At 40.1% G+C, this 15,152-nt stretch overlaps 1 protein-coding gene across 1 annotated transcript; it reads left to right on the forward strand.

Moving 5' to 3' along the window:
- The first annotated feature begins 4,883 nt into the window (after positions 1-4,883).
- Positions 4,884-8,595, forward strand: LOC106545188 (CARD- and ANK-domain containing inflammasome adapter protein). The gene has a single exon (XM_014061665.2). The coding sequence runs from the start codon at positions 5,201-5,203 to the stop codon at positions 7,451-7,453; it is 2,253 nt and encodes a 750-aa protein (XP_013917140.2). The 5' UTR covers positions 4,884-5,200; the 3' UTR covers positions 7,454-8,595.
- Positions 8,596-15,152: the final 6,557 nt, after the last annotated feature.

The following is a 15,152-nucleotide window of genomic DNA, read 5'->3' on the forward strand; positions in this document are numbered from 1 at the left end:
ATGCCGGCCACAGGATCATAGAGAAGTCTTCGGACAGCACTGGCTCTTCGGCTTTGAAACGGAGATGAGCACCACCCCCTAGAGTTGGGAATAACTAGCTCATATGTGCGAGGGGAATCTTTAACTTTACTTTTAACTGCCTAATAGAGAACTCTGAGAAGGCATTCCCACCCACCCCAACTCTGCCTGTCTCTTGTCTGTCCTTGTTTGGGAAAAGCATGGACAGCCAAGAGAGACAGCATGTGGCACTAATTGTGAAAGGGGGCACCCCTGAACACATCAACATGCACATATGTGCAACCTCTGGTTAATGGATAGAAGAGGAGATAGAAGTTGCCGCTCATGACTTGAACTGCAATTTTACATTTGCAATAGTGGCGAATATCTGTAGCTCAGGTATAGAATGAGGGTGGTGAAGGTACATTTTCCAAGCTTGTGGGTTGGTTTCCAAACATTTCATTACCACGCTAGGTGGTAATCTTCAGCAGAGTTTAGGGGGTGTCAGTATTCTTCTATTTATAAGGGCTTCAGGTGTGGGTGTGTCAAGTGAGGTTCTTATAATGGGTCTTGTGATAGGTCAGGTATGAGTCATCAGTGGGTCTTGTGATGGGTCTTGTGATAAGAAGATTACATCAGGTCAGGGTCATATATTTTATATATGTTTATATATTATACGATTTTAAGTAGCAATCTTAATACATTTACTTGCAGGGAAAACCTAAAACTCTTCCCTAAATTTGTTTTAAATGTTAGCAAGCCGTCTTAACAATGTTTATGTAAATGAGTGCTGTGATTTTAAAGAAACTTTCTTCCAAAGGAGTAAACATTAAATACAAAAAAAGCTAAGTATAACATCATGAAGGATGTATGAAATTAGACAGATAATTACACAGGGACACTGACATGACGTTGGTGATGAATAAAACAAAGTCATGAAAAGAAAAGCCTAGCCTTAGTTAAACCATAATCCACTGAGATTTATTTTCAAATAAATTTAAGAACAACGACTATAATGTAGTGACAGTCTAATTTATGTTATTATTTATTCTATCTTTATCCCGCCTTTATTATTTTGATAAATAACTCAAGATGGCGAATGTACATAATAATCCTCCCTCCTCCTATTTTCCTCACAATAACCCTGTGAGGTGGGTTGGGCTGGAGTGAATGGCCCAAAGTCACCCAGCCAGCTTTCATGCCAGTAGTGGGATTAGAACTCACAATCTCCCACTGTCTAGCCTGGCGCCTTAACCACTAGACCAAACTGGTTCTTTTAACAACCTTAACAACAATAGAAGCACCTATGCCTGAAGTAGGCCCAAGTGACATGTGGATGCAGTGACACTACAGCAACAAGGAGGAGCTGAAAGCTAGAAGTCTTCATTTAGTCTAGGAACATCATGTTGCTCCCAGTTAGCGCAAAATGCATTTTAATAGCTGAAATTATTTTTAAATAACATGGAGGCAGATTGTACAAATAGTCCTCAACTTACAACAGTTCATTCAATGACCATTACAACAACACTGAAAAAAGTGACTTATGATCATTTTTCACAGTTACAACCTTTGCAGCATCCCCCATGATCATATGATCAAAAATCAGATGCTTGGCAACTAGTTCATACTTATGACCACTGCTGTGTCCCAAGGTCATGTGATCACCTTTTGCGACCCTCTGACAAGCAAAGTCAATGGGGAAGCCAGATTCAATTAACAACCAGTTACTTATCAATTGCAATGATTCACTTAACAACTGTGGCAAGAAAGGTTGTAAAATGGGGCAAAACTCACTTAACAAATGTCTCACATAACAATAGAAAGTTTGGGCTCAGTTGTGATCGTAAGTCGAGGACTACCACCTACATAGGAAAATCAGAGCACAAGAACAGTGTTCATTATGCCAAAAAAATACAACCTTTCAATTTGATAAAATATATGTTCATCACTCAAGCGCTTACAGCTAGGCATGTCATGTTTTCAATCAATTAAGGGAACACAATCCTCATGATTAGCAGATTTGCACAGACAAAGCTGAGCATTTGCTGGTTTTTCCTGTTTGTGCAGCCCTAATTTTTGTATGTATATATGTATGTACAAACACACACACACACACACACACACACACAAAATCAGGGACACCTGAGTTGACATTTAAAACTGGGACAAGCCCAGTTAAATAAGCCTATTTATAATCTTTTAATAACAGGAGAAGTCCATAGTACTTCAAGCAAAGCATTCTCCAAAAGGTTCCAAGTCAAATGAAAACATCCAACATCTCAATTCCAGGCCAAGTTGCTGCCTAGCTTGTAACAAAGATGTTGAATGTTTTCAATAAAAGACCAGGCAACAATTTAAATGCATGTTGTGCTTCAATGGCTAAATCTCAAATTAAAATGCATGCTGGGAAACATTAATAACACAACTTCCCTCACTACTGATATATTTATGTTCATCCAATCCAGCTGTTATGTTAAGCCAGATTCCCTGGAGAATATAATGAAGATATTGGAAATCATTCAGTTGCATGGCATGCCCCCATTTTAACAGGTTCCAGGTCTCTAAATACTTTAAAGCTACTTCCAAGGGAGACTGAAAGAGAGGCTCAAAAGAGAAACAGTGACCTCTTCTGGGTTTAGAAAAAACATGCAGCCATAAATGGCAAGAAGATGTAAGATTTGCTTTAAAAATATCATTCATATTTTGTTCTCCCGGATGAAGGTGAAAAAACCACGTCAAACAAATGTTGCACTCCCTAAGTATGCTGTTTTTGAAAGCAAGCTGTTACATTAAGAAGCAAATTCATCTTGGAATCCAAAACCTTGAAAGCTTCAAAGCACAGAGACCTTCAAAGCCAGATAGGAAGACTAAACAATTAATTTGAAACACTCGTCTTCTTCTTTCAAGTACTGTAGTGATTAACTTGCTGTCCCAGTAACTGGGCCAGCATTACTAGTTTAAACAAACAAAATGTCTTGGCTGTTTAATGGGTACATTTCAATCAGATGCACGAAGCCAAATAACTCAGTATATCGTTTTTCAAAACATATTCATATGCACACCTATTGTCCTCCTTTTAGTCACATACAGACCTATAAACAAAAATGCTTCAATTCTAGCATACTTTCAACCACCAAATTCACCATATCTGTGTAATACTTTATTTTAAAAAAATGCTCCAGCAAATATCATTTCTTTTGTTTTCACTCATTTTTTGACTACACGCACATGGCACTTTAAATAGTGAGCTGTTGCTGAAAATGTTTGATCGCTCTGTTTAAGTGACTCCTTCGGCCTGCCAAGTTGTAAATTATCTGCTGTTCCCTGTGTTATGTAGAAGACTTGCATATGTGCGTTGGGCTTCAAAATCGTGCTTGTGGATTTAGACAAATAATAGGGACCTGTCAGTGATGAAATCATTGCTGCCATCGTCAAAGGAGGTGATGGATAGAAGATGCTGTAACATCTTTCTGTATGATTGATGTACAGGAAGTCCCTGGATCTGCTCCTAAGTCCATCTTTAATTTGATTTTGTACGTAAGTACCGTAAGGAAGGCTGAGCACCAAAGAATTGAGATCTTTGAACTATGGTGCTGGAGAAGACTCCTGCGAGTCCCTTGGTTTGCAAGGCGATCAAACCGATCAATCCTAGAGGAGATCAACCCTGACTGCTCTTTAGAAGGCCAGATCCTGAAGATGAAACTCAAATACTTTGGCCATCTAATGAGAAGGAAGGACTCACTGGAGAAGAGCCTGATGCTGGGAAAGACTGAGGGCAAAAGAAGAAGGGGACGACAGAGAAAGAGGTGGCTGGATGGAGTCACCAAAGCAGTAGGCATGAACTTTAATGGACTCCAGAGAATGGTAGAGGACAGGAAGGCCTAGAGGAATGTTGTCCAGGGGGTCGCGATGGGTTGGACACAACTTTGCAACAAACAAGAACAAATGTAAGTAAGTTGGAACTCATGAACAGACTGCCTATTATTAAAAATGGCGGGTGGCATTCTCCTTCCTTGAGCGGATGAACCGCTGAGGGCACACAATGTTTTCATGAACTGCTGGAAACAGATTGGATATTAAAAACCCAAGGCTTCAGTGGTTCTTGGAAACATTGTGTGGCTTCAGTGATTCATCAGTTCAAGGAAGGGGAATGCCATCCACCATTTTTAGTAATAGGCAGCCTGTTCATAAGAACAAGTTGCCTGTAAGTCAGATGTTCTTAACCCAGGAACTGACAGTACAGGAAATATTGTTAATGGAATGTCCTAAGGATATGTTTTTCAGTTTTCTGTGTTGCAAATGATACGTGAGTATCAATCTTCATGAAGATAGTTCTAGGTATATATGATGCTGGGTAAAGAATTTCTGATATTTCTACCTTGTTAGAAGAAGCCGAGCACATATAGGAGTTATGTTCTTTACTAAAATGTCCAAAAAATTATTTACACACAGACACACTCTGTGTGTGTGTGAGAGAGAGGGGGGGGAGAGAGGGAGGGAGGGAGGGAGAGAGTGTGTGTGTGTGTGTGTGTGTGTGTGTGTGTGTGAGAGAGAGAGAGAGAGAGAGAGAGAGAGAGAGAGAGAGAGAGAGAGAGAGAGAGATTTACTATTTATCATCATAACTTTAACAACATGAACAGTTCTTGCTAAAAAAAAAAATCCTACTTGGCTTACGTTTGTTAGTAATATAGCAATGCATTTCTTGAACCCAGCATGAAAGCCTTTGTTTAATTAACTCAGTGCTTACTATTTTATCTCATCGTTACAAAAAGTCCAGTTTCATAGCAACAGTAAACAGCCTGCTGGTTACAGTAGTTACTGACATATTGACAGATGGCTCTTATGGCAAATAATGAAAAATATTTCTATTCCATCAAGCGCTTAGATACAAATTCTGAGACGCAGATTTTTGTTACAGCGTATTGGTCTACTGGAATACTTTTTAATTGGACTGTATTTTGGTTTTTGTGGGTTTTTCTTTTACATTTGTCAACTTTGTTGTTGAGCAGCAGAAAAAAAAGAATCAATGGCACCGAACAGTGAAAGGTGAAGAGTTTATGTTTTTTGCAGGAAGGAAAGCCTGTTCCTCATTTTTTCCAGCTGAGCCACCGCAATATTTGTTGGCATAAACCTCAATGAGCTACAATTACAGTAAATGCTGAACTTCAAAAAGTTCAGTGTATGGTAGTCATCTAAAGACAGAATGTATTCTAACTTATTCACGAATCCATATGCCACAGAAGTACTGAAAATGAAAAAGAACGAACTTGTGGAAGGCATAAAAAACCCCGATCACCTTCTGGACTGCCTGATAGAAAAAAGTATCCTTTCACCTGAGAAAAAAATGGTTTTATCCTACTATAGAACACGCATGGCAAAGAACTCCCGCATTTTGGATATCTTGGCTTCTCAAGGTGAGCGAGCTTGCAGACTTTTCTTTTATCCCTGCTTGAAAGAGGTAGAGCCCCGTTTATACAGCAATATCAGGAATTATGTGAGCAATGTGAATGAGACAATTGGAGATGCTAGAAGACAACTGATAGGGTACCTCCTGGAAAAAGATAAAGGATCGATTCAAAAGGATAAGGCTTCACATCAAGGGAAACAAGCTAGCCCTAGATCTATTAAGCCAAAAAAGATGATTTATAATAAACCTAAATCAAAATCCACATTGGCAGCAAGGCAGTCTCTAGACAATGTTCCAACAGTCTTTGATTTGGTGAGGAAAGGAACTCTTTCCGATCTGGAAAAAGCCTTAAACCCGAGTAATGTGAATGCAACAAACTCTGCAAATGAGACTCTCTTACACATTGCTGCAGCTCATGGGCACACAGAAATAATTGACTATTTAATCAGCAAAGGTGCCAAACTAGAAGTCAAGGATAACAAAGGAAGAACCCCACTGCACAGAGCCGCTGAGAAAGGTCACGCTAAAGCAGTGAACAGGCTACTTCAAGCTGGGGCCAACATGTACAGTTTGGATCAAGAAGGCAAAACCCCCCTTCACTTGGCCAACCAGAACCAGCACACGGATGTCCTAAAAAACATCTTAAAAGAAGAGGCGAGACGGCACAGGAATCAGCACAACTTCCTGCACATGGCTGCTCTCAAGGATGACAGTGACCTAGTTCAAGTCCTTTTGAAAAATGGAGCTTTGGTTGACGCCAGGGATGAGAGAGGCCAAACGGCCTTGAGCTATGCTGTATCTCAGGGACATGAGAAGACTGTCAAAGTGTTGTTGGAAGGTGGAGCCAAAGTGGATTCCAGCATAATTGAGGCGGCCTTTAATAGCAACAACCAATCTCTCTTCAAATTATTGCTGGAATATGCCAGAGAATTATCATCTGAATCCATGGTATCATCCCTATTTAAAGCCATAGAAAAAGATCTGCATGGCATTGTGGCGGCTTTAATTGAGAGAGGTACAGATGTTAATGTACGCAATGAAGAGCAGTACACACCATTGCTTATGGCATGTAAAACGGGGAAGATTAAGTCAGCCAAAGTTCTTATTGAGAAGGGGGCCAACTTGAAGGACAAGGCCCCTAACTTAAGCAGCCCCTTACACCTAGTGGTTGAAGCTGGGGCTTTCTCCATTGCACAGATGCTTCTGCAGAAGGGAATAGATCCTAACATCACAGCTCAAGGAAATCAAACGCCCCTCCATGTTGCTGCAATATACAATAGAGGAGCGTTAGTTGACCTACTCATTGAAGGAGGAGCTAAAATTGATGCGGTCACCACAGACCTGTTCACGCCATTGCACCTGGCAAGTGAAAAAGGTCACACTGACGTGGCTCTAAAGTTATTGCAACATAAAGCCAATGTCCACCTCAAGAATAAGCGATCAAAGACACCTCTTCATCTTGCAGCTGAGATGGGGAATCCTGCAATGGTGGAGCTGCTTCTGAATTTCAAGGCTGATCCAAATGCAACGGATAAAGAGAAAAAGTGTCCACTTCATTTTGCCACTTTGGGAGGCCATTTTTATGCAGTGAAAGCCCTGTTAGCTAAAAAGTCTAAGGTTGCAAGCAAAGACATGGATGGTTGCACACCAATGCATTATGCAGCTCTCAGTGGGAATGTGGAGATATTAAAAGAACTTTTGGTGACTGGCAATAATAAAAATATCAATGACAAAAATATTTGGAGAAAGACACTATTGCATCTTGCAGCCGAACATGGACACAGCAATCTGATAGACTTTTTGTTGAGCAACGGCTCAGCTATTAATGCCTTGGACAACAATAAAGATACCCCATTGCACTGTGCTTGCAAAGCTGGTCATTTTGATTCTGTAAGAGCACTGCTCAATTGGTCTGCAGGAGATAAAGCAAATCTGCAGGCTACTAATAGCTTGAAGAAGACCCCATTGCAAGTAGCAGAATCCAATGTCACAGAGCACCAAGCTCAAATTGTTAATCTTTTGAAAAAGAAAATGTTACTGATAAAGTAGATTTGCAAAGAGGGTATTATAGATACACCTTCTACATTTAACTTAAGAGATCCAGTGAAAGATCTAATTAATGTAGATATAGATTGGTAGTTTGCCCCAACCTGATGTCCTCCAGATGTTTAGGCTCATAGATTATACTCACAGACTACTGCATCTTCTCAGTCAATCAATAGTTGGCTTTTCACTGCAGGGATGAAGCATGTCTGTTTTATCTTTAACTGGCTCTTTTGAGAAAAAAAATATATGCCCCAGTGGCAGTGGAAGGAGGATTGTAAATTTGATCTGGGGAGCAACCTTATAAAACCTTCTCACCTATTTATTTGCACAATCTGACTCACAACTCCAGACACAGCTAAGATTATGTTAAAGATACATCTTTCTACAATAGCAACGGTGTTCTAAGCAGATTACATTAAAAATACTGACGTTATTCTCTATAATGTTTACGTGCATCATACTATATAGAATAAGTTGCCTTCTGTAGGGCAGTTATAGACAACTTGTTTTGTGATCATAGTAACAAACCTGCAAAATGCTATGCTGTAGGAATTTAAGACATTTTCTTCCTTCTAGCCTGTGTTCTTCTTGGTTTTACTCACTTCTTGCTTACGGTTTTGATCTAGCTCTAAAATTATTGCAATCATTAATTTCATTTATCTTGATTTATATGTACTGACCCATTCTATTTTTGTTAATATGGCGTTGTTGTTTTTGAATGGACAATAGCTGCTCCAGGGATACAATTTTCAGAGAGGTGAAAGAGAGGTTATTGGCTTTAGTATAAATAAATAAGACTGCTTACACTATAGAGCTTGTAACTACCCTATATTCAGCAATGAAATATAGGTATTAGCTGGTGGTATTCCTATAAAATGTGTTGATGTTAGCACCAAGTATAGCACAAGATAAAGTTTTATTACTAAACATATTAACACATAAATGGATATGATCCAGAGTAAACCTGGAAGCTAGTTACCACATTACTGTATTAGATAAAAACACTTTTGTTTAGACTCCAGAAACCGTAACGGAATGCGTTTGATAGTTTAAACACAAAGCATTGCCATGCATTTTATATAATGGAAACATTATTATATTCGGTGTTTTGAAACTTGTTCTTAATAAAGCCAAATTGTACTGATGGTGCCTCCTACTCCCTCTGTATTGTAATTTATTACACATATGTGTAATACACACTCTTATTGTTGACAAACTCAGGAAGTTTTACACCAGGTTTTCAGGCAATTAAGGAAATATTACTTAATTTTTCTTTTCTTTAGGACAAGAATGCCTCTTATTTCACACCCTAACTTGGAATGATTTACATGGAAATAAAACCCTATACATGTAGTCCTCGACTTACAACAGTTTATTTAGTGACAGATCGAAGTTACAACTGCACTAAAAAGAATGACATGATTTTTTTAACATGTAACAATTGCAGCATCCCCAATGAATGAAATTTTGGGCTCAATTGTGGTCCTAAGACTACCCATATATTCTTCTAAATAATCGTCAGAAGTCTGCTGGTAAAAATCTTCAACTGTGAGGTCCTGGGTATTTTCTGAGCTTGGCTATTTTCTTGCAGACATTTCATTACCAAATAGATAACATCATCAGTGTCAGTAGGGAGGAAGGTTTGCTCTCATTTTATATTCTAATGGCTTGCCCTGTCAGTGTAGGTGGGAGTAGTCTTGGTGGTTCCTTGATTGGGCTGTTGGTTACTGTTTGTTTGTTTGACAGTTCCTTCACTGGGGCATTGTTTGCTTCTTCATCGTTGGTTAATCTTGTTGTTAATCACTGTTCATCTGGGTATTGATTACTGGTGAGGTGGTGTTTTGGTCTTTTTTTTTTTCCTTTTTGGCTTCTTGTGTCTTTTGAATAGTATGTAGATGTTGTTTACTGCATATCTACGTGCCTGTTGTTCAAGTGGCAGACTTCCAGGAATTCTCTAGTGTTTTTGGACTTGGCCACTTCAATGCAGATGCCGTAGCTCTGTACTATGACAGTCTCTGAGCTTTTAATGAAACACATTACCAGCCTAAACTCTTATTCAGTTAAAGCACAAATTCTTAGTTCAGGACACAGTACTTCAGAACTTTGGCTATAGCTACATATGATTGCTTTAGTGTAATAGAACAATTGTATGCATATGATTGACTATTGCACATTTACCAACACTTTTTAAAAGCTTTTCAAGTACAACAGAGCATGTTTGTTACTATAATCTTGCTTGTCTTTCACTAAAGCTAATGGAACTAATTTTCCTTCCAATTGATCTTCATATTATGCTGGCCCTGCTAAGAACGGTAAAGAGATTGGAAAGTCCCTATAATTTTCTGCCTTCGCTGCTTAGCTGCCTGCCAGTCACTAAACTGCACAGGCAAAGGTGAGTGGAAATTTAATGGGCTATAGCTGTGATGGCAAACCTATGGCACACGTGCCAAAGGTGGCATGCAGAGCCTTCTCTGCTGGCACGTGTGCTGTCGCCCCAGGTCAGATCTCCATGGTGTTTCTTTTGTGAGCTTCTGTTTCCCTGCAAATGTCAAAATAGAAGCTCACGAAAGAACTTCTTGCTGTGCTGCTGGTGTTGGGATGCCCCTCTTCCCGCTGTTCAGCTGGTCTTCGGGTCTCTGCTGCAAATGTGCACACATCCACACATGCGCGCAGGCATGTTCATGCATGAGTGCATTTGCACATATGCACACCTTTTCGTTTAGGCATGCGCGCATGAGCAGTTTGGGCATTCGGTGGATAAGAGGTTTGCCATCACTGGGCTATAGCATTCTGCCCTCTGCTTGGGTGAAGAAGTACATAACCATGTCAGAACTGTCTTCCCTTTGCTTCTGTGCCCAGAGGAATAAGAGATCTCTTTCACCGGGTTCTCTAATCCCGTGGTTTCGGAGAAGTGGCAAATGAAAAGAGAAACCCATTTTTTTAATCTGGCAGATCTCCAAATCCCTAATCCTACAACAGGGCAATGTGTGGGCTTTGAAAGAGCCACATGTCCCAGCAGGCCTGGGCTTTTGCATGCTTCAGAGGTGGGAGAAGGGTTTGTGCAATGTGTACAGAATAGAACCACTCTGATTCTAGGCTTTTTAGGGCTCTAAATTTGATAAATAAGATTAACTAGGTTCCATTTGAACACAAACTTTTGCCCTGTCTCTTTTTTTAATGTGAAATGTGTTATAAAGAGTCCAGAGATAAGGGAAGCAGCTTCATGGTAAAGCAGCAAGAGTAAGGTGACCAGATTTTCAGATTGGTAAAGAGGGACACCATTGAGGGGGGGGGGGGGGGCTTGAATAAAATTTTTATGACTCCAGGACACTGAAACCATCATAAATACGAATCTGTTGCCAAACATCAAAATTTTGATCACGTGACCATGAGGATGCTGCAACGGTCGCTAAGTGTGAAAAATGGTCGCTAAGTGTGAAAAATGGTCATCAGTCAATTTTTCAATGCCATTGTAACTTTGGTCACTAAAATTATACCACCTTTCTTGCCACAGTTCTTAAGTGAATAACTGCAGCTGGTATTTTGTATTTTGGATAGAATCTTTTTAAAAATAGTCTAAGACAATTTAAAAAAAGAATCCACACAGAATAAATTGAAGTAAAACATTTCAAACTATTCCACACAGAATAAATTGAAGTAAAACTATTTTTAAAAATTCTATGCACAATATATTTCAAAGTATTGTGCATAGAATTTTTAAAATGGTTTATTTCAATTTATTTTGGATAGAATCTTTTTTAAAATAGTCTAAGACAATTTAAAAAAAGAATCCACGCAGAATAAAACTACTTTAAAAAATCCTATGCATAATAAGTAAAATATTATTTTAAAATACATTAAAAAAATAAAAGAAAAAAACCCAGCTCACTTACCAGCAGACAGGCACTCCAAGTCAATCCAGAATGATGTAGATGTTAATACAAAGAACTGAGCAAATTAAAATAGTGAAATTAGTCCCAGCAAAATATTTTTCAAAGAAACCTGGCCACCATTTTTCTCACACGAGCCGACCTCCAATCTCCGTGCTCCTCCCCTCTGGGAAATCCAGGAAGGAACAGTCGCTACTTCTCTAGCCAAAGTATTTCCTGGAGCTCTATGGTACTGGGTCATCTTTTCTTATAAAAGTAAGTAAAAGGGGCCGGCGGGGGGGGGGGTGTTCCGTTTTCTTGCTTTAACGTTTTAATATCTTCAATGAAAGTACTGAGACATAGAGAGGGTTAGACAGAGTGTCTTTTGTCTTGCCCTGGTTAGGATTTCTTAAGCAAATCCACTGGGCTTTCAACATGAAGCCAGAAAATCGGGACTTTTTAAAAACGCCCCAGGACACGGGACAAATTGGTTAGAAATCATGACTGTCCCGCCAAAATTGGGATGTCTGGTCACCTTAAGCAAGAGAGAGCTGGCTCTTTCCTTCTATAATATCATGCAGGCACCAACACTAGTCAATTTTCACTGAGCTGATTTTTCAAAAGCAGCTCTCTGAACTTGAGATCAGCTTAGAAGCACAGTCAGAGACCTCTGGTTCAAAATGCCAGGCTGTAATACAAATGGCACTGAGGTAAAGTTACATGGCTTGGCAACGTCACTTCCTCCACCCACCCCTGCTATGTCCCCATGATATTGCCTGCAGCTCAACCTCTACCTGTGAGAGGGGTTTGATGTGTCCTTTTCTGTACCAGTGTAAACAGAATATTTTGTCTCCCTTATTCTTGTAGCATTCAAGGGCACCATCATGGTGTGGGAAGTTAGCACCCACTCCTCTCCTAGAGGAATGAAATATCCTAGGAAATGTTGAAAATGAAGAATATTAGAACATCGGGGAACTTAACCAAACTTGGACTCAAAACCCAACCTAGAGAGTTGCCCCTGCATGGTCCCATGGGAGTCTGACAACCAATCAGAATACATTTGTTACACAGGAACAGAAAACAGAGGTGGGGCTAAACAGAGTATAAAAAACCCAGTAAGTCCCTTTTTCTGCTCTCTCTTCTTCTTCACTCAACATCTGGAAGCATGTGGTCACCTTTTTCTCCAGGACCTCAAGCCATGTCCACCATTAAACTATCTTTCCAAGCAGCCTCCATGTTTCCAGTATCTTTTTCCCCACTTGGAGCTGAACCCAGAAGGACATTTCTTCCAACAATGGTGTTTAAAACATGCTAGGTTTTGTCACTCATAAACTTGGAAGGAAATGCAGATGTCTTCTGTGATTTAAACAGAGATAAGAGAAGGATTCACAATGAGGACAGCATTTTTTCCATCAATAGAGATTTATGAAAATGTAAGAATGGGTGGGTAGCTGCTCAATACAAGTCCAGGGCTTCAGTAATAAAGCAGTTCCTAATACAGGAGGGCAAAGAAAGAACAAAACTGGAGTACAAATCAGTTCTAGGTCCAGGTAAATAAGACAAGGATTCTATCTACCGATCACTGAAAAACAGAAGGCAAGGGTTTGTTAATAGCACACTAGATCGTTTCAAACTACCCTGCTCTAAATTAATTGGTGGCACTGATCCAATTCAGATTGCCGGTCTATTCAGGAACAAACTCTGATTCCTGGTTCTTTTTTTCCAAAGACTTTCTCGGTAGCCTTCCCTTCTGGAGCTTTCTGTTTTCTGGTTTCTCATCCTCTGTTGCTCCAGTGAACTTGGAGGTTACTTAGAGCAGGGGTCTCCAACCTTGGTGACTAAGACTTATGGACTAACTCCTAGAATTGAAGTCCACAAATCTTAAAGTTGCCAAGGTTGGAGACCTCTGGCATAGAGGAACTTTGAACAGGAACTTTGCTGCAGCCGCTCCCCCCCCCCCTCAATAACACTGCTGTTTGCCTCAGAATCCCTCAATCTCCAATATCTGTCCTGGTTCCTCTTCATCCTCTCTGGATGAATCTTTCCTGGGGGCCATGACTCAGGTACAGTAGTCCCTGACTTACAGCAGTTCCTTTAGTGACTATTCAAAATTACAACAGCACTGAAAAAAAGTGATTTATGACCATTTTTCCCATTTATGACCATTGCAATATCCCCATGGTCAAAATTCAGATGCTTGGCAACTGATTCATATTTATAGCGGTTGCGGTGTTCTGGGGCCATCTGATCAACTTTTGCAACCTCCTGAGAAGCAAAGTCAATAGGCAGTCCAGATTCACTTAACAACCATCTTACTAACTTAACTGCAGTGATTCACTTAACAACGTTTACAGCCTCAAACAATCATGGCTTCAATCTCAAACTGTCTACCGTGGACCTCACCCCATTCTTAAGAGGTCCGTAAAGGGGGATGCATAAGCGCACCAACATGCCTACCATCCCTGTCTTACTGTCCCCATTTATCTGTGTTTACTTCAGAGGTGGTATTCAGCAGGTTCTGACCAGTTCTAGAGAACCGGTAGCAGAAATTTTTCGTATTTTTCGTATTTTTCGGAGTATAAGATGCACCGGAGTATAAGACACACCAAGATTTTGAAGAGGCAAATTAAAAAATAAAGTTTTTAATCTCTGCAGACCTCCCAAAAACGGGCCCATTTTTTGTCAAAAAAAGGGCATGCATAGCCTTTAGGGGGCTTATAGAGTGCTCCTGGGGGGGGAAGAGAAAAAACAAGCAAAAAACAGCCCATTTTCCCCTCATTCTTGCCCTCCTCAGCCCTCAGGAACACTCTGGCAGCCTCCTAAAGGCTATGCACGGCCATTTTTGCAAAGAGGGCGAGGTTTCAGGACGTCAAAAATGCTGTATTCAGTGTATAAGACGGACCCAGATTTTCACCCTTTTTTTTGAGGGAAAAAGGTGCGTCTTATACTCCAAAAAATATGGTAGTTTGGAAAACCAGTAAATAACACCTCTGACTGACCACGCCCCCATCTATTCTCTGTCTCCCGAGTCCCAGCTGATCGGGAGGGAATGGAGATTTTACAGAATCCTTCCACTGCCATGCCCACCAAGCCACGCCCACAGAGCCAGTAGTAAAACTTTTTGAATCCCACCATTGATTTACTTCCTTTCTTCATATTTATGTTCATACCTATACTTGTTATCTTGTACATGTTTGACAAACAAACAAACAAACACATAAATAAACTGTAGCAAGAAAGGTCCTAAAATGGCACAAAACTCACTTAACAAACATTTCTCTTAGCAACATAAATTTTGGGCTCAATTGTGGTTGTAAGTTGTACTAGGTTTGGAGGGTATTCTCAACTGGTGAACCAGGAATGCCTTTTAGGAGTATAAACATCGGAAAGACCCCTAGGTGGAAGCAGAGATTCAGGAAATGCACAGTCTTTTGCAGCCCAGATCTGGCAGCCGTATTGTATTGTATAGCGTCATCTTGCCACTCCAGTCTAACAGAATGAAAATGTCTACAAACACATGAATAAGTGATTCGTAATTCGTAATTTAGGATTAGGATTAATTTCATTTATATGCCGCCCTTTTCCCTGAAGGGGACTCAGGGTGGCTCACAATTCGGTCAGGGAAGGGGGTACAAACAGGGGATAAAAAGATGACCATAACAATACACAATTTAAAACACACAACAACCATACCATTCGAGAAGGGGGGCAAAAGCTCTTTAGCTTTTAAATGGGTTTATATGCCGCCCAATCCCGGGGGGACTCAGGGCGGCTTACAAATACGAATGAAATAAAAAAATAACATACAGGGGGAGGATACAAACATTAACAAA

Source organism: Thamnophis sirtalis, unplaced genomic scaffold, assembly GCF_051295495.1.
Source record: "Thamnophis sirtalis isolate CommonGarterSnake01/CBP01778 unplaced genomic scaffold, rThaSir2_p1.2 scaffold_7, whole genome shotgun sequence".
NCBI lineage: Eukaryota > Metazoa > Chordata > Lepidosauria > Squamata > Natricidae > Thamnophis > Thamnophis sirtalis.